Genomic DNA, 21,368 nt, shown 5'->3' on the forward strand with positions numbered 1-21,368 from the left:
CATCTTGTCCAGGTACCTTGAGTCTGCTGTTGTCATAGTTACAGAAAATGTAAACATTTTGCAAATGTGCAGCGTGTATAAAGAGTTCAGGCTGTAGCCCCCTCTCTCTCTCCCTCTCTCTCTCTCAGTGTGGAAGCAGCATGTGGGCCTCAGGCCGCTTCCTCATGACATCACATGGTTTCAGAGTGACTTGTTTAACATTCATCTGTGAGGCAAGACTTCCTAAACACAGCACCCGGTCACTGATCTGTTGATACTGAGAGCAGAGAAAGGCTGCAGTTACTTGTGTATATCTTTTGTAGAAGGTAAGACATTTGCTTGTGTTATTTAGTGAATACCAAGAAGCAATTTGTGTTATAGTATAAACTATAGTAGATCATAGAGTTTGCCGTGTTATTGCATCAAGAGTCAAAACTTTTCTTATTAATTCTGCTTATTATCCAATGTCTTTAGAAAATTGTAACTGTTACTTGAAAGTATGGTTTTAACTTGTCAGGGCAAAATACTCTAGCTAGGCATTTCAAAAAAATGCTATACCACTACAGAACAACCATTAAATCATGAAATTGAAATGAAAACAAGAAGCTGCTCTTAAAAGCGCAGAGGGGATGTAATATACAGTTTTGAATTTCCCATGCATCTCTTGTTAATGGCTCTTGAAGTCTTGCACGCATTATGCAGTCATGGGTTCTATATGGCAGGGTATTAAGGTAATCTGCTGCTTGTTCCTGGCGTATTAGAAAAAGGAAGTATGATAGCGGTAACAAGCATGGCACTGTTGCATTAATGTTCTTGCTAGTTGTGCAAGTCAAGATTTTCCACCTTTGCCAGCGCTGCAGTAAGATACATTCATCTTGACAAATGTATCTGTCTTGCCTCTCTCTGTCTCTCAGGAGCCTGCAACCATTTTTAAGCACATACGTTATCAGTGTTCTCTCCATCTGATGCTGCTTCCTGTCTCTGTGGTCATGGTGACTATGAGAGCCCCAGAGTGCTGCATGCAGGGCCAATGAAGAGGCCCAACGTCTGATTCCACCCCTGCCTGCAGCTGATGTACATGCTACTTGCACACAGTGCCACTCGAGCGTCTTCATAAAGAGTTGGAAGATGGAGGAGCAGAGCAGGGTGAATGGCTATGGAATGAACTCAGAGAGGAAGGACTCAGACTGGGGTTATGTTGCCCTGCTGGACAAGACCAAGGAGTTCTTCCAGACCTGCGATGTAGAGAGCAAAGGCTTCATCTCTCGCACCGATATGAGGGTTAGAAAGTGATAGTGTGTTTTAGATTTGACAGGACATATTTATAAGGTCTGCACTTCACCGGTGCTCCAAGTGTTCTGTTTATTAGGAGAGATGTGTGTTGGCATGATTTTAAGGCTGCAAATGATCATATTTTGATATGTTGTCAAAACCTTCTGCTAATTCACAGTGGTGCTTGACCACCATGATGCTACATTAAGCAGATATGATGATCAGGCAACAGAGTTCTGCTAAACTCTACTAGATATCCACTTGAGAGAATTCCTGAAGCCACAAAAGGCTGTTAAAACCTCTTCCACTCTATAAATTCTAATAGCTGTCATAACTAAATTAGTTTGGAGGCATCAGTGCGCTAAACTCAGACTCTCAACCTCATATTACAGTTGAAAAGACAAGACCACTGGTCTTTTTATCTCCTGGCCTTTGCCAAGGAAAGAGGAAGGATCATCTCATTTCAAATGATGTCATTGTATTGCACCTAATACACATTCCTATTTTGTTTTTAAAGGCAGGTTACAGGTTAAGGTTCTTTTTTTAATTTGCACTACATATGTCGCAGTAGCTCTGAGCTCCTAAAACGTGCCTGATGGGTAAAATAAAGGGGACAGTTCCACTTTATTTCCTTAATAATTAAAGAATACTAGACTAAAGTGCTAGAAAATAGTAAGAAAAAAAACAACTATGTTCTATTTTTGTCCAAACAAAAGTCAACTGGATTTAGTTTACAGTCATTTATATGTAGAAAAAATGAACATTATTCATCTTTGTGGAATTATTTCTGGCAACTATCTAAAGTAGAAGCAACATTTCGCATAGAGGATTGTTCTTTCTAGACACACTCATTAGTTAACGTCTCTTTTTCTCTCTTTTAAAATGGATGATCCACAAACGCATTAAGCCTCCACGAAGATGAACAATAGGTCTAAAGGACACGCTTTTACCTGCAGCATAATTTAGTGTCCTGTGGTGCTGTAATGGCCGTGAATGGCAAGTAGGAAACACTTTAGTGTCATAGTTGCTGTTTTTACTCCAATCCTTTTTTTTATGTTATATCACTACTGTTAAAGAAGCACTTCACCCACTCAACACACTCCAACAGCTGGAGAAGTGGTGGGGTAGCATCATTGATGGAAATGTTTATAAGTTGAACTCACTCTCTCTCACACACTCACACACACACTGGCTAAAATAAAGAACAAAGACAGGAACAACACACACAAGCCTCTTCAAAGCATTTACAATGTCCTAACTGTGTCCTCTGGTAATTAGGACACGGCTCTTTTGAGCTGCTCGTCTTTTGTTGCTATTGTTTGAGTGGAGGGTCCAAGAAAAGCGCTGCACAGTGACACATAAAACAGCCACTTTGCCTGAGCTCTGGCAAACATGTATCACAGATTGAAGGCTCAAATGTGGATTCATTTATTTAGATACGGTTTATAAACTAATGCCTAACCATGTCCATAGTCCACTGTAATCTTATATGTTGTTGACGTTCGAGTGATATTCACCTCAGTGGAACAGGATTTAAATGTCGTGTGTGTTTTTGTTTCTTGGCAGAGGCTCCACAGAGAACTGCCGCTGTCTGCAGAGGAGCTGGAAGATGTGTTTGACTCTCTGGATACAGATCACTCTGGTTACCTCACTCTGGATGCCTTCTCCTCTAGATTCAGTACGTTTTGAGACTTTTAAACCTTCATCCTATTACTCTGATCTTCAAGCTACAGTGTGTATCTTTATTTGAACAGGGTGTTATAAATTCTTTCAAAAGATATAATCTCGCTTTAAACGATTATCTTGTGTATTTTTGTGCTGGTTCAATTTAGAGTAGCCAGTCGTACTTACTGTGCTGTTATTTTAAGTTTCAGAAGTGCTAAACAGAAGTGGTGACTGTGTGACATGTAGGCATGACATATAGTGCTGCTGCAGCAATGATCTAAATAAGGATCCACTCATTACCCATGCTTTCACCTTGTGTTGATGTATCTCAGGTCAGTTCCTGCATGGCCGGAGGATCTCTGTCACTGATGACCAAAATCTGGCTCCTGAGCCTGTCTTCAGGGCCAAGGAAGCTCTTTACCAGAGCCAATGGGAAGCCAAGTTGTCGGGGGAGGAAGACGAGGAGGAGAGGCACTTCTGCATGCTCCTGGAAAGCCTGGGGGCCAGTAATGTGTTTGAGGAGTGCGTGGAATCACTGCAACACTTTACACACATTATTTTTGTCGAAGTGAAAAACACACAGTGTGAAAACAAACCTTTTTTTTTCTTTTCAGTCCAGAAGAGGTGCGCAGTCTTTGGGCTCAGCTCAGGCGAGACGAGCCCCACCTCTTGTCCAACTTTGAGGAGTTCTTGGCGAGGGTCACCCATCAAATCAAAGAAGCCCACCAGGAGAAGAAGGAAATGGAGAGCGCCCTCCAGAGGTAGAAGAACACACACGGTATGGTAAAATATGTGCAATCAAATAGAAAAACAGTTCCTTCACCGTGACCTTTCATTGGTGCTACAGGCCACATAAAACATTTAAGTCCTGTATTTTATTTTATTCATACGGTTCCTCTCTCTCATTATCCTCCTAAAGAATCAGTGACACAACAGTGTGTTTTAGGCTTTTGTGTGTGTTTACTGCCCCATGCTGGGCCTGCACCCAGAGAGTGTTTGCATGGATTTACCTTTAATTCTCTACTCTATAGAGCATTTATCCTTTATCCATGTCAAATGACTGCTAATCTGCAGGCATGCTCTGAAGTCTGGCTGCCTTATGCTGGTGTGGAAACCCATTAAGAAATGTCTGTGGAGGACATGAAAAACTGTAGGAAGAATAATATATATCTGTTAGTTTATCCCCATGATATGCAGAGCAACATGTTTGAAGATGACATCAAAATGCAGATGTGTGTAAACAGAACGTGAGCGTAGACTTCTAGCAAAATATGCATATGGTAGTTTTCCCATGGCTTGTTATTCCTCGAGACTTTACTAATTGGCCGTGGGGTCTTAACAGTTGTCACAGGGAATGCAAATGCCATGCAGTATTCTTGTGCAAGTGTGTACATGTAACTGCAGGAGCAGGGGGAATAATACAACCTAAAGCGCCACCCAGACAACAAAAGCAAAAAACATTGTATATATTGAATCTAATCTACTATTAATCTTAAAGATTGTACTGTCACTCTTCATAGGAAGGCTGCAACACATGACAGTGAGATCCGTCATTTGTATGAAGAGATGGAGGCACAGATCAAGAACGAGAAAGACAGACTGCTTCTGAAGGTACAGAAACCTAAAAAAAATCAAAAGCAACAAAATGTGTCTACGTGTATCTAATGTCTCTTAAATCATGAACAGTTCTTAAACTGAAATCTGTAACTTCTTGTTTATCTGGTCTCACAGGACTCTGAGCGTCTTCAACTGCGCAGCCAGGACCTGGAACACCAACTGTTTTCTAAAGAGAGAGAACTGGAGCAGCTTTTCCAAAAGCAAAAACGGGTGAAAACATTAGATTGATTCATTGAGTGTAACTATAGAACAGTGAGTTTCTAGTATTAGTTTGCGCCTCCTTAACACAACTTGTAGAGATTCCTACTTCTGCTTCTGTGTAATCTCACCCAGTGTTTTTATTGCGCTCCAGTTGGAGCTCCAGTGCCGAGATCTGAACAGTGAGAAGCAGGAGAGCCACATTGAGAATGTCAAGTTGAAGATGACCAACAGTGAGCTGTCCCAAGCACTCGAGAGCACGAGCCAGGAGCTTGCGCTGGCACAGGAGCAGCTGTCCATGCTGCAGGAGCAAGCCGCCCAGCTGCACCAAGAGAAAGAGATGTGAGTGTACACACTCATGAACATTAACAGTTATCTAACAGTGTTTCCTCACTGTTGTTAACTCCCAGCTATGTCTGAGATGTGACTAATCCTTGCTTAGTCTTTACCTTATCCTTAAATAAAGCCTGGACTTTATATAAACACAGGGACATTCTTTAGAAGAATGCAAACTATACTATACTCACTTGTGCTTCAGCTGTGAAGTTTATCTGACTTCTTTCTGCCTGGTTTCAGGGAAATGTACAGAATAACCGAGGGACTGCAGAGAGAGAAGCAAAGTCTAATGAAGCAGCTTGACCTCCTCAGGTACAACATGGACATGGATGTTTTCGGCTTCTGGTTCAGACCTAATTGGCCAATTTAGAAATCTGACCTCAAAGTTGGAAAAAGAATTTGCAGTAAAAGGATGAGAAAACGCTTTTCATGTGTGCAATGCATTTTTTCATTTAAAAAGATTCCACTTGTTTTCTCCTCTCTCTGATTCCAGAGAGATGAACAAACATTTAAAAGATGAGCGAGACATGTACTGTGGTGTGGTGAGTATACATTGAATCTCACTCATAGTGTTACCTGACCGAAAATACAGCTGTGTAACGCGTCTCCTTTGTTTTTACAAGCCTCGAACCTCACTCAGAAAGAAGCAGAAACAGAGAGCAGGTGTTGCAGATTTATTTGATGACACCAGCCAGCCAGCAAAAAGGTGATTTATTCAGCATCCGAGACTGTTTTAACAGGAATCATCACTGCCAGAATTTCTTCTCCGGTGTAATTTGGAAATCATTTATCAAAGGAGGAAAAACAGAGGATATCTGATTCTGTGCACATCCAAAATCAACTAAATTAACATTTCTCTTTTCTCTGGATTTGCATTTCAGTCAAGTGAATTGATTCAGTTATCCTCTGTTTCTCCTCTGTTTCCAAAGAGCCCCATTGTCAGTGGATGGGTCCTACCAGTCTCTGGAGGCCTTGCCTATAGAGCACCTTCAAATCGTGTTTGTTGCTTCCTCCTCCTGTAGTGAGGAAGACGCCACCACCATCACCACTTCCTCTTCAGCCACCTCTGTTAGTGCCCACACGTGTCAACAGCGCCCTGCAACGAAGAAGAGCTCCAGCTTAGCCAACGGCTACACCAGCTCCACTCCGACTAAAGTGCTCGATGTGAAGCCAAAGGCGAAGAAACCAATCAGCAAGGTGGCTACGACGAAGAGGGTGACAGGGAAAGACAGAGAAAGAGCAAAGAAAGGGGAAGTTGGGAAGAAGACAGGGGTGAAAGAGGAGGTGTTAGACGCCCCTCCAGACGGGTGGCCCCTCCGTCGGGTTATCTCCATTGAGGAGGACCACCTGCCACACCTGCTCCAAGGTGGGCCCCAGCCTCTGCTGCACCAGCTCAGTGAGGAGGAAGACGAGGAGGACGATGAAGAGGACGAAGAAGCCCAGAGTGACAGCGTGGGTGCCATCTCACCCTCTAGTCACCTGTCAGTGATAGCAAAAACTCCTCCAGCAAGGAAATCCCGCTTTACCCGAGTGAAGAAGATGCCCACGTCTTCTAGAGGACAGCCTGTGGGGAAGGAGTCTCAGCAAGTATGTGCACATCTTCGGCGCTTTAGTGACACAAAAATGTTTTGGTTTCGAGTGCGACAGACAAATGTCTCTGTCTTTCTGCTTCAGAAGACAAAAGAAGGAGCACTGTTTGCTCCAGACCGCCTGTTTAAGGTGGTCCTGGTTGGCAACTCCAGCGTGGGCAAGACATCCCTGCTGCGATCCTTCTGTGAGGGCCGTTTCCAACCTTTCACAACTGCTACTGTGGGTGAGAAGAAAGACATTGGAACAATATTGGATTGTTTTTATGCACAATTAAGTTTAGAGGCTGCTTTGAACAAATCTGAATGGTGTGTGTGTGTGTGTGTGTGTGTGTGTGTGTGTGTGTGTGTGTGTGTGTGTGTGTGTGTGTGGATGCTAAAAGAATATAGCAGGGTGACTTAGCATCACATGAAAGGGCTTGTGAAGTCACACTGCCTGTCTGAGAGCCCCGGCACACATTGTACTGCAGATTATGTCACGTCTGATGAATTGTTCTCCTCGCTTTCATCTTTCTAAAACCTCAATAAATTATATCTACTTTGCCCCCCCCCCTTTTCCTCACACAGGCAGTATCACACCTCTAACGGCCGTGTTTTATGTCAGTGTGGCTCTGATAAAAAAGGAAAAGAACATATTTAAATTTATATTGTATTTGAGTTTGAGAGTTTCAATATTCAGATAATGTGTGTTGATTGTGTGCTGATCAGGCATTGACTACAGTGTGAAGACACTAACGCTGGACAATATGCAGGTAGCGATGCAGCTTTGGGACACAGCAGGTCAAGAGAGGTGAGTCAATGGCTGCAGACCCAAAGTTTAAACATACTTTCAGTACACCTAAATATCAATATGTAAATGTAAATAAGATACAAATCCTGCCATTTGAAACAGGTACCGCAGCATAACCAAACAGTTCTTTCGTAAGGCAGATGGCGTGGTGGTGATCTACGACGTCACAGTGGAGGAGAGCTTCAAGGCTGTGCGGCCTTGGTTCACCAATGTCCAGGTTTGAAACTGCTTCTTGTTTACGTGTGCAAATGAAGAATTAAAGCTAATTACCTTTTTTTTTTTTAGTAGTTGAACATCTTTTACTAGCCAGATCTTTCAGGACACGTCAACCTGCATCAGTTTTGACCGTTTTCTACTTTTTTATCTGTCTCTCTCAAGTCCCCCAGCCTGATGGAAATACAACACTAAGATCACTTTGATTACCCTTTTCAGGAAGCTGCAGGAGAATGGGTACCCATCCTCCTTCTGGGAAACAAAATGGACATGGATGGAGACAGAGAGGTGTCGTTTAAAGAAGCAGAGCAACTTGCGTATGTAAGTTTGAAGTAAAGCTCATACTGTAGATGGCAGATTTAGAATGGTACATTTCTTTATAGTTGTACACAATACGATCCATGACATCTATTAAAATAACTTTACTGCTCTAATTACTTACGTGTTGTCTCAGGAGACTTTGAGATGCAAATATTTACACTTTTGCACATGAGCAGCAGCATGTCTCACTTATCTTTCGATGTCTATCCCGTGCAGGAAAATAAGGTGATGTTCTTTGAGGTCAGTGCCTACACAGGCAAGAATGTGACAGAGGCTCTGACACACCTGGCCAGGTAGGAACAGAACTGCTCACACAACAGCCATCATACGCCTGCAACGAGTGTTCACCTTTTGCTCTATCTGTGCTTAATTAGGGTGTTAATGGAGCAGGAGGACACGGTGAGAGACACAACAGTCATACTTAGTTCTCAGCCCATAAAGAAGAAAGCTTGCTGCAAGTGAAGACTCTGATGGTTCAAACTAGATGAAGAAATCTGTTTACTCAGTTTAATATTCCTGAATCTTTTGATTCTGATCATAAACTGAGTTTGAAAACACTGCAAAACTAGTGTAATGTTATTTCCTAATCATAGATTGAAATTAAGATCCTTGAAGAGGAAGTCTTCATTTTGGTCCAGAAGTGCTAAAGTTAACGTGAAGCTGAAACTACTGTTTAGATCAACATGATGAAGCTCGGAGGAAGCTCACAAAGAGCTTGTTGCAACATTTCCTGTAAATAGTGCTGTGTTGCTAAATCACAGTAGTATTGTCTATAAAATTTAAGTAACATAAAAAAAAATATTCTGTAAAAACAAAATAAATATTCCATCAAGAGAAAAATCATTAGTAATCGAGTGTAGTACATTTAGTGTTGTCGTCGTATTTAATGTTGAAACTACAACTGTAAAAAGTCACTTGGAATTCCTTAATAAGTAGCTTTAAATGAAAAGTATGAGAAAAATGTGATTCTTTGATATTTTTATTCATCATTCATGATTCATATGCTTAACTTTTTTCATAGTCTTAGTTCATCTGATCTCAGTTCATGACATATTGCATCACTGTTTGTTACCGTTCTGAGGTTTAGTCTTGCACCAGAATACAGTTCTTTTGATTTATCATCAATAAAAGAAATAAATAAAACATATCTGATCTTTCTGCAGTTAATGACGGAGAACACTTTCACATGAAAATAAATATGAAATAAAACACGATTCATTACTGTACTTTCTTTGCAATTATTACAGTGCATAATAAATGTTAACAAGAGGAAGGAAAACCCATTAATGACTGTGCTGTGACCCTCCTGACATCACACAGATCAATGCTTTTCAATTAGCTGCACTCACAATATAAAGACTCATAAATTCTTCTTATTTTATACTCAAAATAATACATTTCTGGAAACTAGTGAGAGGAAAAAAAAAATCAAGTTCATTAGGGATGTTACATTCAGCGATGTGTCTGAGTTGATCAAGTTGGTGATGGCACTATTGCTGGTAGGTATTTGCCTATTCTGAAGACATCCTTTAGGTGCTGGCAAGATGGCATCCAGTTAGATGCATCCTTTTGCAGTTGTTGGCCGACTGGAATGCTTGTTGGAGAGCATGTGCCCTTCCCCTCTCCACGCGTGACCAAAGGGGCTGAGGGTAGGTCCACACCAGGGCCTTGTTCTTGTTCTTAACGCATTTTGTAGTCATGGGAGATGGCGGCCTCACATAGCTGTCCTTTAAAGTCCAGCTCCAGGGTGAACTCTAGGTCACGCTACCAAGGATAGAACAAATATATAAATTAGCTCAATTTAAGCCACCACAACACTAAAATGCTATTTACAGATTACTACAATGGAAATAATGCAATAAAATAATGTAAAACAGTATAATATTGTCATTGTATGGATTATTTCTATAATAATGAACTATAACTAAAGGAATAGTTCATATTAGTAGTAACTTTAACTTCTGATTAACTAGTTTGATTTCTTTCTTACTGTTGAATTTACTCGTAACTTTGAGCTTTTCTGTTATCCATCTTACCACGTTTTTCTCATTGGGCCTGACAGCAATACTGCCAAAGATCTCTTCTCCCTTCTTGACAGTTAGATAGTCCTCTAAATAAAACACTGTCTGCTTCCAGTGTGTGCTGGGAGCATCGGGAGCTGGGGACATGGGGGGAGAAGGAGAGAGCTGAATGGGATCAATATGTCTAAGAGCATGAGAGAAACATGAAAAGGAATAAAGAGAAATGAAGTGAAGGTGAGGTTGGAAAAGAGAAGATGATTAAAGGGGAGAGGGGAGAAAAAGAGGAGCATGGGAAATTAAGATTTACAACAGTACCAATGTTCACTAAGGTGCTGTAGATATATTAGTATGAAAGAAATTTAAAAGGAAAGCAGCTACAATTCACTCACCCAGCGGGAGAAATACAGAGGCTGATAGGAGTTAACTCCTTCACTGGTGCTCAGCCTCAGACCCAACACACTCAGCCAAACATAGAACCTCCTCTACACAATATTATGTAAGCACCGGATGCATGAATGTATTAACATAAGCTTACGTAACGGTGTAGCTACTCTCACTGTTATAGCCATCCTCAACACCACATTATCGGGAGGGCTTGGCGACTCCACTGGTGCAAAATCCAGATCGGCTCATGTAACACCAGCAGAGTGTAGCCAAGAGCTAAGGTGCTGAAGTGCAGGGGCTTATAACAGATACTCATCTAATGCTCAAGAAATATGGAAGCTCACTGCAAACATTCAGTATTTTCAGACACAATTTGTTTGAGGAAGAGAAATTAAAATAGATTTTAACAAAACAGAGTGTTCCTGGTAGCTTAACTACGTTTTCTTTTCTTTTTTTTTTTACTGAAACTATAAAACAGAGGTGATGTTTTATTTAGGACACATTTTGGAGTATTGCAGGAAGTTATCATATGTACATTGTCAATTTCGTCTTTATTTTATACCAAGTAGCTTCTCCAACCGTTTCTGTGTCACCTGTCTACCTCCTCTGTTGCCTTGTTACCTCCATTCACCTTTTCCCCGACCTCTAGCTCTTGTTATCTTGTATTATTCTTAGTCTGATTTGTTTGTCCTCGTTAGCCCAGTCAGTCTGTTTAGAGGTCGTTAGTTCCTTTTTCCTCCAAAGTTTTAGGGTTTTGTTTTGTTTTGTTGTTAATTAGTCTATTATTGGGTCCCGCCTCGTGCAGCCTTTTCTGTTTTCTAGCTTATTCTATCTATAGTGTGTTTCTTCTGTCATGCACAGGGATTTTTTCGTTCCGATTTTCTCAGGAAGATAGCCTGCGTGGCAGTTTTCTTTAGCTCTGTTTTGTTTGTCAGGATTTCCATTTGCATTGCCCAGTCTGCTATTTATCCTTTCATTGTTAAATCTGTCAAACTTCTTTCTGCCTACCTTGTTTCTCTGCATCTCGTTTCTCTAGTTCGCATGTTCTTAACAGTGAATGTAACAGTTTAGCCTGTGTGCAATGCTAAATTATGAAACTGCAAAATAATTAAATACGTAAATCCCTATGTGAAATTACTTTTATTTTGAAAAGTATACATACTTTTAATGTTATTCCTGTTCTTATACATTGTCTACATTTTTATTTTATTTTATTATGGTGGGAGAACATATTACAAAGATAAATTGTTTTGCTACTGTTACTGCTACTGTTACATATACTTCCTCTTTTGATTCAGGGAAAGAGTATTTATGCAAGGGTTACCCTTTGAATGTTTTATTTCTCAGCTGCTGCAGAGAGGTTTCGCTGTTGCCATGTCTGATGTCTAGCAAAGTGATGAATGATGAAAGTGTGATTCTCAGTTTAAGGAAACAATGCAGAGCTAGACCCACAGTTCGAACACCATCTGAAACTGTGTGCCTAAATGCTAGTAATAGCAGGGGAGAGCGAGACAATATGCTCTTTATAATTTAAAAGAACAAACCTTTATGGGTCTCATGGGAAACACTAGGTGTAAAATTGATATATGATTTTCCTAACCCGTGGAGAAGCCAGTCTTCTTGTGACACTTGGTGAACTCAATGTTAAAATAGGTGACCAGGGCATGGACATAATCGTTGCGTTGAATCTGCAGACAGAAGGCTGAGGTGAAGGACAGGTCCTCTGGCTTGACAGTGTAGATGTCCACTTCCTGAAAAGTGGACAAAACGTTTGTATTATTTTTGTAAAAACAACAATTGTATGCTCTAATGTTGGAATAGCAGCACAGTCATGTACAAAAACACACACAGAAGTTGTTGCGGTCGCTTGTTATCTCTCACATACATGCAGTCCATGTATATGTCAATCCGTCTTGATTATTCACCATGATTTTCTGCATGTTGGAGTGTATGTGTGTGAAAGCCCACAGGTTGAATCATGGCTGGCGAACGAAGCCTGCTCACAGTACACATGCTGTGTGGGTGTCCTCCCTCGAGTCTACAAGGGAGGGAGCTTTTGTGTGTGTGTGTGTATGTGTGTGTGTGTGAGCGAGTGAAGATAGTGTTTACTCATGTCTATATCGAGCTCTGCCTTATGAATATTGCCATAAATTTAGGTTATCACATTTTGTTACCTACCAGGCTTCACAGTGAGCTCAAAATGGGAGGAGAGCAGGTGTGTCTCTGGTTTGCATGTAGATGATGTTGTATTTAAGAAGACTGGGGGGAGATTTTCCAGTCCAACCTGTTCATGTTGCCCGTCCTCTGTGGCTATGGATCGCCATTGCCATGTGGCGTCAGCATGGCAGATTGTGATTTAACACCTCTGTCCTTTCCAATGATACCAGGCCAGTATCATATACAGCAAATCATAGAAGGGGAGAAAAAAAGCCCCTCGCAGCGACTTTGTAATTTTAGCGTGTGAGGAATGAATGGCAGTTTGAATTGAGACATGGTGAGATTGCTGGCAGCAGGGAAAAAGGGCGAATAAACCCCGATTACATACATGTGAATGAGATAAAGGCAAGGAGAATTCATTTTCCGAGCCGTGTGTCACTAAATAGAAAGTAACCATCCTTTATCCTAACAAATATATCGTTTTTTTAAACACCGAACAAGGGCTGGTGCTACATCCAAGTCACGGAGAGCTTATTTTGTTCGTGCTGGTGATTCAACGCCTTCTCTTATTTGACATTTCACCATCACACAGAGGGCGACACACTGAGACCTTCCTATTCACTGAAACTAGTGAGGCCTGACATTGTTTAGATCAGAGGATGTGACAGAAGATGAAGCCAAGAAGACGTGAGTGATTAAGAGGGAAAACTGTGAGAAAGGAGACCATAAAATGCCAAGAGAAAGAGATAAGGAGAAAGAGCGACGACAATACACAGGGAAAACAGAAGACGTGAAATAAAGCAGAAGAAGGAAGAGCGAAATAGGAAAAGCAATAAAAACCAGTGAAAGCAGAGGTAAAGGTAGAGGGGACAATCAAAAGAAGCTATCACTTCTCTCAATGCTCTTATCCGCTGCTCATTTGTGAGATGAAAGACAAGCCACTGTTGTATCTTCAAGCATGGAAACAGAGCTGCAGTCTATCACACCTCTCCAGAAAACACTATTATGTACTAGAAAATAGTCTCGGCAGAGAGAAAATGTTTAGAGACTCTGAGATTGACAACTGCGTCTGACTTTTCTTTTCTTTTTTTTTTTTTTAAGAATTCAGTGTGTGTGGTAGAACGTGAACGATGACAAACTTGTTTGTATCTAGGTTACTAAAAATACAGGCATGAAAAATGCAGCATGAAGGAGAAATGCTTGAGGTGCAGTGTACTCCCACACCGCATGCATACATTTCTCCACATGGACATACAGACTGACCTTCAGGAGGCAGGCATTAGTGACCACCTGCTTGGGATCCACCACATCCACCAGGGGTTCTTTGATGGCCACGTTACGAATGCAGCTCATGTCGAACCCGTACACATTTTCCCACCCTGTGCATACATAAAAACAGAAACATTGAAAGCACAGCTACTCAATATATGAATATATACACACGCATGTGTTTTCTGTTTTTTTTTTTTTTTACTTTTGTAATCTTCATGCACTTTCAAGGCTTGTTTCTCTCTGTTCCTGCCAAGCTGTCAGCACAAAAGGTAGCAGGAGAAAATAACACAGAGCGCTTAACCCTGCCAGGAAGAACACTCCTGCACTCAAGCTGTCTTTCTGTCTATCCAGGCCCTATGTGGAGAAAGACAGGCCTCCTGAAAATAGACTCCAGCCTCCTCCACCTCCTCCAACATGTCTGGCAGGCTTTTTTTAAATACAATTTGGGCTGCACACACCAAGCAGCTTTCCCTCCCTCATTTCCTTTGTCCCTCCACTCAACCTTGCTTTGTCAGGGGGCCACACACGAGTCTGTAGGATGAGAAGGTGCAATAAACCACCAACGCAGAGAGAAACTAAAAATAAGAACATGAGGGTTTGGGTAGACATCTTTTGGGATTTGTGTGGAAGTGTGTACCTTTATGCGGTTAAAGGAAAACTAAGCAGAAGTTATATGCACAAGTATGAGTGGAACTTGTAGATGTTTTGAACTGGATCACATGGTTAAGCTCAGCACTTCTGCTGTGACAGAGTTTAGAGTTAATAAATGTCCACTCCACTAGCTTACCTCAACAAAGTCTGCAGACCCAAATCCATGTGTCAACATGCTATTCATATTTACAAACCCAAACATGTCTGGTTATTGTCTAAGAACTCTATATGACTAATAGTAGTGACTAAAGACACGGTGATATGTTGCAACATTTGACCTCACAACCTAATGTTATCTTTATTGATGACTTATTATTGGTTGATCATCAAAGCTGCTATAATCGATAGACTTAAAAATTAGTGTGATTAATGTACTTTTCATCACCCACTTTACTCTGCAGTTTACCTTCATTGTTAGTAAAATTATTTTACGTAATTAAAGTGTGATTATAGCATCTTTTAGTGGACTGTTTCAGTTTTATAGCCTGTTTGAGTCAGTTGTTTCATTATTGGTTTTTCCAGCTGCAGACAGCTGTCTCCACCAAAAGCTCTGATGAACACAGTGTACCCAGTCAGACACTTAAGCTAATTTAAAAGTGGAGCTATACTTCTTTATATATTGATTTTATCTGCAAAGTGATCATTAATTATGCACAGTTAAAGAGACAGAACAAGTGCAAAGGCAATGACTTAGCAAAAACATGAACAGCAACAAATCCTGCTTAACTACTCACAATGAATCTTGAAGTCCTTGTACTGCCTATCTTCGATGGCTACCACGTAGAGAGCAGCTCTGTCAGGGAACATCAGGCCTCCAGGTTTCTGAACACAAGAAAAGCTTCGGATATTAATAAACACAATAGAAAGGCCATCCATTTTCTTTTTTGTTCACACACCTGGCATGTAATACAAGACCACATGATGTGCCAAGTTTAAAGCCTGCAGGCTGCTACTAAGCTTAGAAACCCAACTATTCATGTATGACCTCAGCATCTGGGCAGCAGATGCACACACGCACGCACACAAGTACAGTAAATCCTCTACTTCTTCACTGTCTGGTATGTTTATGTGTTAAAAGCCTTACTTGTCCAGTTGGCCATACACACACAGAAAGCTTAACACCTCCTATCCAAGACTCCAGCAGCACCAGCATACCAGCCATTTGTCCCTGGCAAAGATGACAGTGTTGAGCATGGACTCATAGAAGAGGCAGTAACCCATCCACTCAGAGATGATAATGTCCACCTTCTCCACAGGCAGCTCCACCTCCTCCACCTTGCCCTTGAAGATGGTAATGACTGCAGTGTGGAGAACCACAAAACAGCAGGCACCAAATTACTTCACAGCATCTTTGTCACATTAATGGAAATCGGACAATGACTCTAATCTCAGATGACACTGTTTTTATGCCTTGGGACAGCAGTAAATTAGTACAGGTTAATTACTGTGCTCATCTTATGCCTCAATTTTTTATGCATGTCTTGTTTTCTGTTTCCCATTCTACCTTCTTTGACCCATGGAGATAGAAAGAGACAGATTTTATTAACGAAAGAACAGCTTATGTGCGCTCTAACTCAAATAGATCCCATTCAATAATTAAACAATAATACATTAAAATAAATACTACAGGACTTTTATTTGGAAGTGGATAAAAAAAATGTGGAAGTAGTGGAACTATAACATAGTTTTGAGAAATTACAGAACTACTGAAAGTAAATGATAAACTAACAGTAACATGATGTATGAATGCATTCTGTATATGGACTAACTCCTCCTCAGCACTATATATTTTAAATGATTTATGGCTAATTTATAACCAGCACTGAATCTAATCTGTTCTGTACATTGCAGAGTTGGCACTTGAGGTTTAACACCCGCTTTCATGCATGTCTTACTGAGATCATAACCAAAATCTAAATACGTGAATTATAAATATTAAAGATGAAACAAAATCAGCCTGATTTCACATGTGCACATTATGAAACCCACAATCTGTCACTAGTTCTACATCAGTGAAGTTCAGGGTGGCATTTTTCAATGGCAATCAACCCCCCCACCCCCCCCCCCCAAAGGAAGTCTGATTGATGGTGGAGATTACAGTTATTTGACATGAGAGACGAGCTGCCAGTTAACCATCAGAAGTGTGACTAATGTTGTCAGGTGTGACAGTGATGATGGAGATATGCAGATTTTTCATGCTACTTCTAATCCACATGTCATTGCACTGCTCTGAATTCAGACAGATGGATATAAGATATACTGTATAATAATAATAATAATAATAATAATAATAATAATAATAATAATAATAATGGAAAACCACTTCAACTTACCGTTGTGTAGGTGATTCGACTTGATAATCTTCTCTGAATATTCAGATATACTTGAACATTCGATCTGCAGGCACAAGGATCAAACAACAGATCTGGTTAAAGTGACTGTAGTGTTTGTGGGACCATGAACATTGTTTATATGATTGCACTTTTCTTTATTTTAATATTTTATAAAAATTATAATATTTTTTGTAAGCCGAAAGACTGATTTCATTGTTGCACAAAAACACTACGGCGCTATACAGAGCATGTTCACCTTTGGAGTAATAATGAAGGACAAATTTAATCGAACCCTGCTAATCCATCTGAAATCACATGTCCCCGTTCACTCATGTCATACCCTGTGCCGCATGAAAATGAATATATCATTCCGCCCTCCCATCCATAGGTGTAATAGTAAATGAATCATACATAACTGTGAAAGACACTGCAGGTAATGTATAACCTGTGATATGCAGCCCTGCTCTAAGGGGAGCCAGATGTCTCTTATTGCTTCTGTGTGTTAGATTGTCTGAGAGAGATTACCAATTTATGGTCTACTGCCTTGCTCTTCAGAGGAATGTTAAAAAGGCAGGGAATATGGTCATGTATGGGTGTGATATGGGAAAAGGAAAGGACACGGATGAGAGATAATGTGACAGCAGAGCCACATATGATATCTAAAGCATGCACTGAATGGTTGTGCGACTTTAGTCTCTCATAATGATTTCCACAAAAGCAGAGATTCATAATATATATATCACAGAGGCATATTCGTTTGGGATCCAAGAGTGCATCTATCTGTCTTACCCCATACACATGTTTAGCACCAGCATTGGCAGCGAACATAGAGAGGATCCCTGTGCCACTACCAACATCCAGGACGATTTTATCCTTGAACACATGCTTGTTGTGGTACATGGCATTGCGATACGTCAGTGTCCGCACCTCATCTTTCAGCATCTCCTGTTCAAATTGGAGACAAAAAGTGAAATTTCACAGCTGTGATATGTAATTATTTTAGTCTTAAATCACATGTAGACAACTACAGGTTCTATACTGAACTGGCATAAACTGCCAACACATTATACATCTTGTTACATAATGAACAAACAAATGCGTAGTATTATATTTTGGATAATATCTTTATCACCATGTGAATACATGCTGATATATAATAAAGCAAAAAAGTCAGTATTTAGTATTTAGGCCAAAAACCTCTGTGACAGCAGTAGAGCTCCTTGAAATAGACAGGAGTCCAACACAAAGCCTTTGGGGACTGCCTGATATCCATCTCCCTGAGCCCATTCACATATCCCACTTTCTTTTTTCTTGCTTTGCACTCCTCTAATCAGGACACTCTCTTTGTCTGCAAGCAGACAAAAACCCGACCCACATGCTAAATATGGGCACTATATAAAAGGGTCTATATGTCCCCAAACTTCACGGAGCAAGGTCATTAGCTAGGGTATAGCTCTACAATTTGACTTAGCAGTTCACTGGAGACGACTGTAAAAGACAGTCATCAAGAATTATGGAGTGCTGTGAAGACAGATAGAGTCTGTTGTATACAGTGCTAATAGGAAATAGAACAATCTCCTCTTTTGTCAGTTTTGACACTCTCCATAAGTCAGCAACTTTCTATTTCCCTAGATGTTATCAATCTTAAAACTTAAACATGTTTGCTGATTGTATAGGGTTGATTTTAATATGAGTAAATATCTTGGTTACATTTTATATTTGAAACAAGTGTATTTGTTTTAATATATGTGCAATAAACAGGTTTTTGCTTCTGATGGATGTTTGAGTTTTTGGTGGCGTTTGGCTTCATATTTTGTAGAAAACCCTTGTTTGGAGAGTAGATTTTAAAGCGCTGGATAACTTAGAGCTCCTCTAAGCCCTATTTTTACTTTGTCTAGATCATTATCTTCTTGTTTTTGTCACTTGTTAGGGCTTATATTTGGCTTGCATACTGTCAGGTTATAAATGAGTTTTTTTAGATCCAAAGAACTGACGCATTCGAAGAAAAAGTCTAAATACCACAAGTTCTCAGTTATGAGTAAAAATATCTTCTATGCCAGACAGAAGGTTTGGATGACAACCAAAATCAAAGTCTATCTGTTCGTGGAAATCTGTTGGTGTTAAATCCGCTGAGGTTTTTGACATTTCCTGCTAAGACAAAATCAGGCATCAACAGTACTGAAACTCGTTGGCAAACTGAGGAACATCAGGTAGCGTCTGATGTCATTCCTTTACTCAAACCATAGGAAGGCTGTTGCTCATCAAGTTGATCTGCCTACCTCATGGATGCCAAAATGAGCATAAGAGTCAAAGTAGTAGTCCCGAGATGTCATTTCTTCTGGGCTGATGAACTTGGCAATCTTGCCTCGACCAGGGCAGGTGGCCAGGGCTGCTACATGAGGCGTATGGGGGACGCAGGGCACATGGTGGGTAGTAGGCACTGGTTTTGGCAGTGGGGAGGGCTGGGCAGACTGAGAGAGAGGGGATGTGACAGACTGGTGCCGCTGATATGGAGAAAAAAGAAAGTAAGATTTTTGGTCAGAATAAGATGACATTTCTTATAATTCTCACAATCATGAATCCAACACCAATGACTTAGCGATGGCTGTTTTCAAGGTTAGGCAATCACAGAGTGAAATGACTTAATGTTAATATGGGGTGTATAGTGGTATTAAATGCAGGTCGAATGGGAAAAGCGTGATAACCAGCCACTGAAACATACAGCCTCTGTGCTGATACAGATGAAAGGCTTGCCATACTCATGATCCACTCAAAGAAGAGCCGGTAAAAAGATGAAGGTTCCGTTTCAGCACCAAGGACAGCGGACAAAGCCGCGTTCAATACACTAATGCACCCACAGCTGCTCGTTTGGGCAAACTGCAAATCTTCTGCATGCATTCTCACTATCACTGACATGAGTCTACACAGATCCCCCCCCACGGAATCTGCAGGACAGTGGGCTTTGCACTTTTCTTTGCTGGCACGGCACCCTTACAGCACCGAGTCTGAATTTTGTTGCAATCATGCAAAAACACAAATACAGATGATATGAAAAATCAAATGTGTCGCCACCATAGCAATAATGGGATTGAAAGTGTCCCGGTCCCGCTATTACCGGGTGCAGGACACCACAAGGTCCCTACCTCCGAGCTGTCCGCCTCCGCCATCTTCCGCCGTAGCAGCAAACAACGCGACGAATGCCTCAGTCCCATGAGAGCCGACGAGATTTAGGCTACAACTCTTTTAAGTGTACGGAGGGTCTGAAATACACTAAGAAACACTAAGCCAACGAATATGTGGCTCAAATGCATGTAAAGATTAAAGTCCTGCTAAAGAAACGTGTGTGCAGCTCAGTTCCTATCGAATTAAATCCATTTCCACAGAAAAGTTGCTGAATGCATTTGCGCGAGGTGAAACGTCCAGTATTCCATGTTCTGGATGTGATACAGGTTGTTGTTTCCGTGGGAGGACTCCGAATGGCAAATCAGTCTGTTGGCTGGACAAGAGACCGTGTTGCGGCTCCAAGGTTGCAGGTTTGATCCCAGCAAAGAGTCCGTGGAGCCATTAACACCCGCGCCCCGCGTTTGGTCCTGGTGCAGCGCGCCGAGCCCCCACCTGCTCGCTCATTGTCAATCTGTTGGCTCAGCGTACCCGAGAAAAAGTGTCACCCACGACGGGAAAAAGGCACCCAGCTGCTCCCAAACAAAAAGTCTACAGCAGAAAATGTGCTGCACCCGCCGCACACTTCAAGTCGCGCAAACCGTCTCCTCCTGCGCGCTGTGGAAAAGTCCTGTGCGTGACTCCGGAGGGGGTTCCCGGAGTTGAGCTACAAGGTGTTCCAACTGGGGGTGCGCACTCCTGTAACACACGAAGCCCTCGACGTGAAATGAGAACAATATTGCAGCCTAATAACAGCAGCAACAACAAAATAAAATAAGAAAATAAGACTCATCGTTGCCTCAAACCAGCAGAAACACCGAGCGAGCATCACTCACTTATATAACACAACTGTTTAACTGTGTAATCAAAATATATAACACAGACTGTTATACTCGAATTGTATTAATTTGGCAGCAGAAAGTGGAAGTTATTATGTTTTCAGGTTCTAGTAGCCCAGTAATGAGTATTTCCGGGGATACATTAATATTTAAATGACATCAATCACAGGTGTTGCAGTTAAGCTCAGGATGTGACTCAGCCAATCAGCAACGAGAACCAGCGTTCTAGAATCCTCTGCCTCATGTTAACAACCAATGAGCTTCAAAGACGCATTAATCACCTTGACCTTAGTGTGACAGGATCTTAATAAAAATTAATCTCAAAATAATCTCAATCATAATACACTCTTTGTTTTGTGTTAATAACTCATATACAAACATGTCCAGCTCCTGTACATTTCTTTGTGGGTTGAAACTTTCAGCTGTGTTCTCATCTTACCTGATCTCAATCAGTGAAGTCACAGCAGGTGCTTTTCACTGGCTGCTAAATACAGAACACCTCCGGTGCCATTGCTGATTGTCATGCGGCTTTAAGTGCAACATGCTTGAACTTTAAATCTGTGCAGAGCTGCAGA

At 41.1% G+C, this 21,368-nt stretch overlaps 2 protein-coding genes across 9 annotated transcripts; one reads left to right on the top strand and one right to left on the bottom strand.

The window, feature by feature from the left end:
• Positions 1-126: 126 nt before the first annotated feature.
• cracr2ab (calcium release activated channel regulator 2Ab) lies at positions 127-9,640 on the top strand. Of its 8 annotated transcripts, none has more exons than XR_003298856.1 (18): positions 127-305; positions 894-1,260; positions 2,818-2,929; positions 3,249-3,438; positions 3,531-3,677; positions 4,437-4,527; positions 4,648-4,743; positions 4,886-5,073; positions 5,308-5,379; positions 5,561-5,609; positions 5,691-5,773; positions 5,997-6,654; positions 6,742-6,880; positions 7,362-7,443; positions 7,584-7,660; positions 7,876-7,977; positions 8,194-8,270; positions 8,352-8,412. XR_003298856.1 is itself a non-coding variant. In XM_026361239.1 (18 exons), exons 2-18 carry the CDS (start codon positions 1,108-1,110, stop codon positions 8,437-8,439), a joined length of 2,439 nt encoding a protein of 812 aa, XP_026217024.1. In that variant the 5' UTR covers positions 127-305; positions 894-1,107; the 3' UTR covers positions 8,440-9,640. The 8 variants fall into 8 exon arrangements, 4 of the variants coding, with proteins under 4 accessions (XP_026217024.1, XP_026217023.1, XP_026217025.1 ...); XM_026361239.1 differs by having other exon boundaries at positions 6,745-6,880; positions 7,546-7,660; positions 8,352-9,640; XM_026361238.1 differs by having other exon boundaries at positions 7,546-7,660; positions 8,352-9,365.
• Positions 9,600-20,715, bottom strand: prmt8b (protein arginine methyltransferase 8b). The gene is made up of 10 exons (XM_026361243.1): positions 19,939-20,715; positions 19,075-19,299; positions 17,585-17,740; positions 16,796-16,859; positions 15,618-15,760; positions 15,197-15,284; positions 13,803-13,918; positions 11,983-12,133; positions 10,014-10,135; positions 9,600-9,741 (listed from the first exon to the last, which is right to left on the bottom strand). Exons 1-10 carry the CDS (start codon positions 20,005-20,007, stop codon positions 9,658-9,660), a joined length of 1,218 nt encoding a protein of 405 aa, XP_026217028.1. The 5' UTR covers positions 20,008-20,715; the 3' UTR covers positions 9,600-9,657.
• Between the last annotated feature and the right edge of the window lie 653 nt (positions 20,716-21,368).

Source organism: Anabas testudineus, chromosome 23, assembly GCF_900324465.2.
Source record: "Anabas testudineus chromosome 23, fAnaTes1.2, whole genome shotgun sequence".
Lineage (NCBI taxonomy): Eukaryota > Metazoa > Chordata > Actinopteri > Anabantiformes > Anabantidae > Anabas > Anabas testudineus.

Bases quoted from the DNA above. Each gene is read 5' to 3' on its own strand.
- cracr2ab (XM_026361238.1), top strand. From the start codon at position 1,108: ATGGAGGAGCAGAGCAGGGTGAATGGCTATGGAATGAACTCAGAGAGG. The intron at 5,074-5,307 runs GTGAGTGTACAC...GCCTGGTTTCAG, and splicing joins CTGCACCAAGAGAAAGAGAT to GGAAATGTACAGAATAACCG. The intron at 5,380-5,560 runs GTACAACATGGA...CTCTGATTCCAG, and splicing joins AAGCAGCTTGACCTCCTCAG to AGAGATGAACAAACATTTAA.
- prmt8b (XM_026361243.1), bottom strand. From the start codon at position 20,007: ATGGGACTGAGGCATTCGTCGCGTTGTTTGCTGCTACGGCGGAAGATG. The intron at 19,300-19,938 runs GTAGGGACCTTG...TCTCCATATCAG, and splicing joins CGGAGGCGGACAGCTCGGAG to CGGCACCAGTCTGTCACATC. The intron at 15,761-16,795 runs GTAAGTTGAAGT...TCCACACTGCAG, and splicing joins GTCGAATCACCTACACAACG to TCATTACCATCTTCAAGGGC.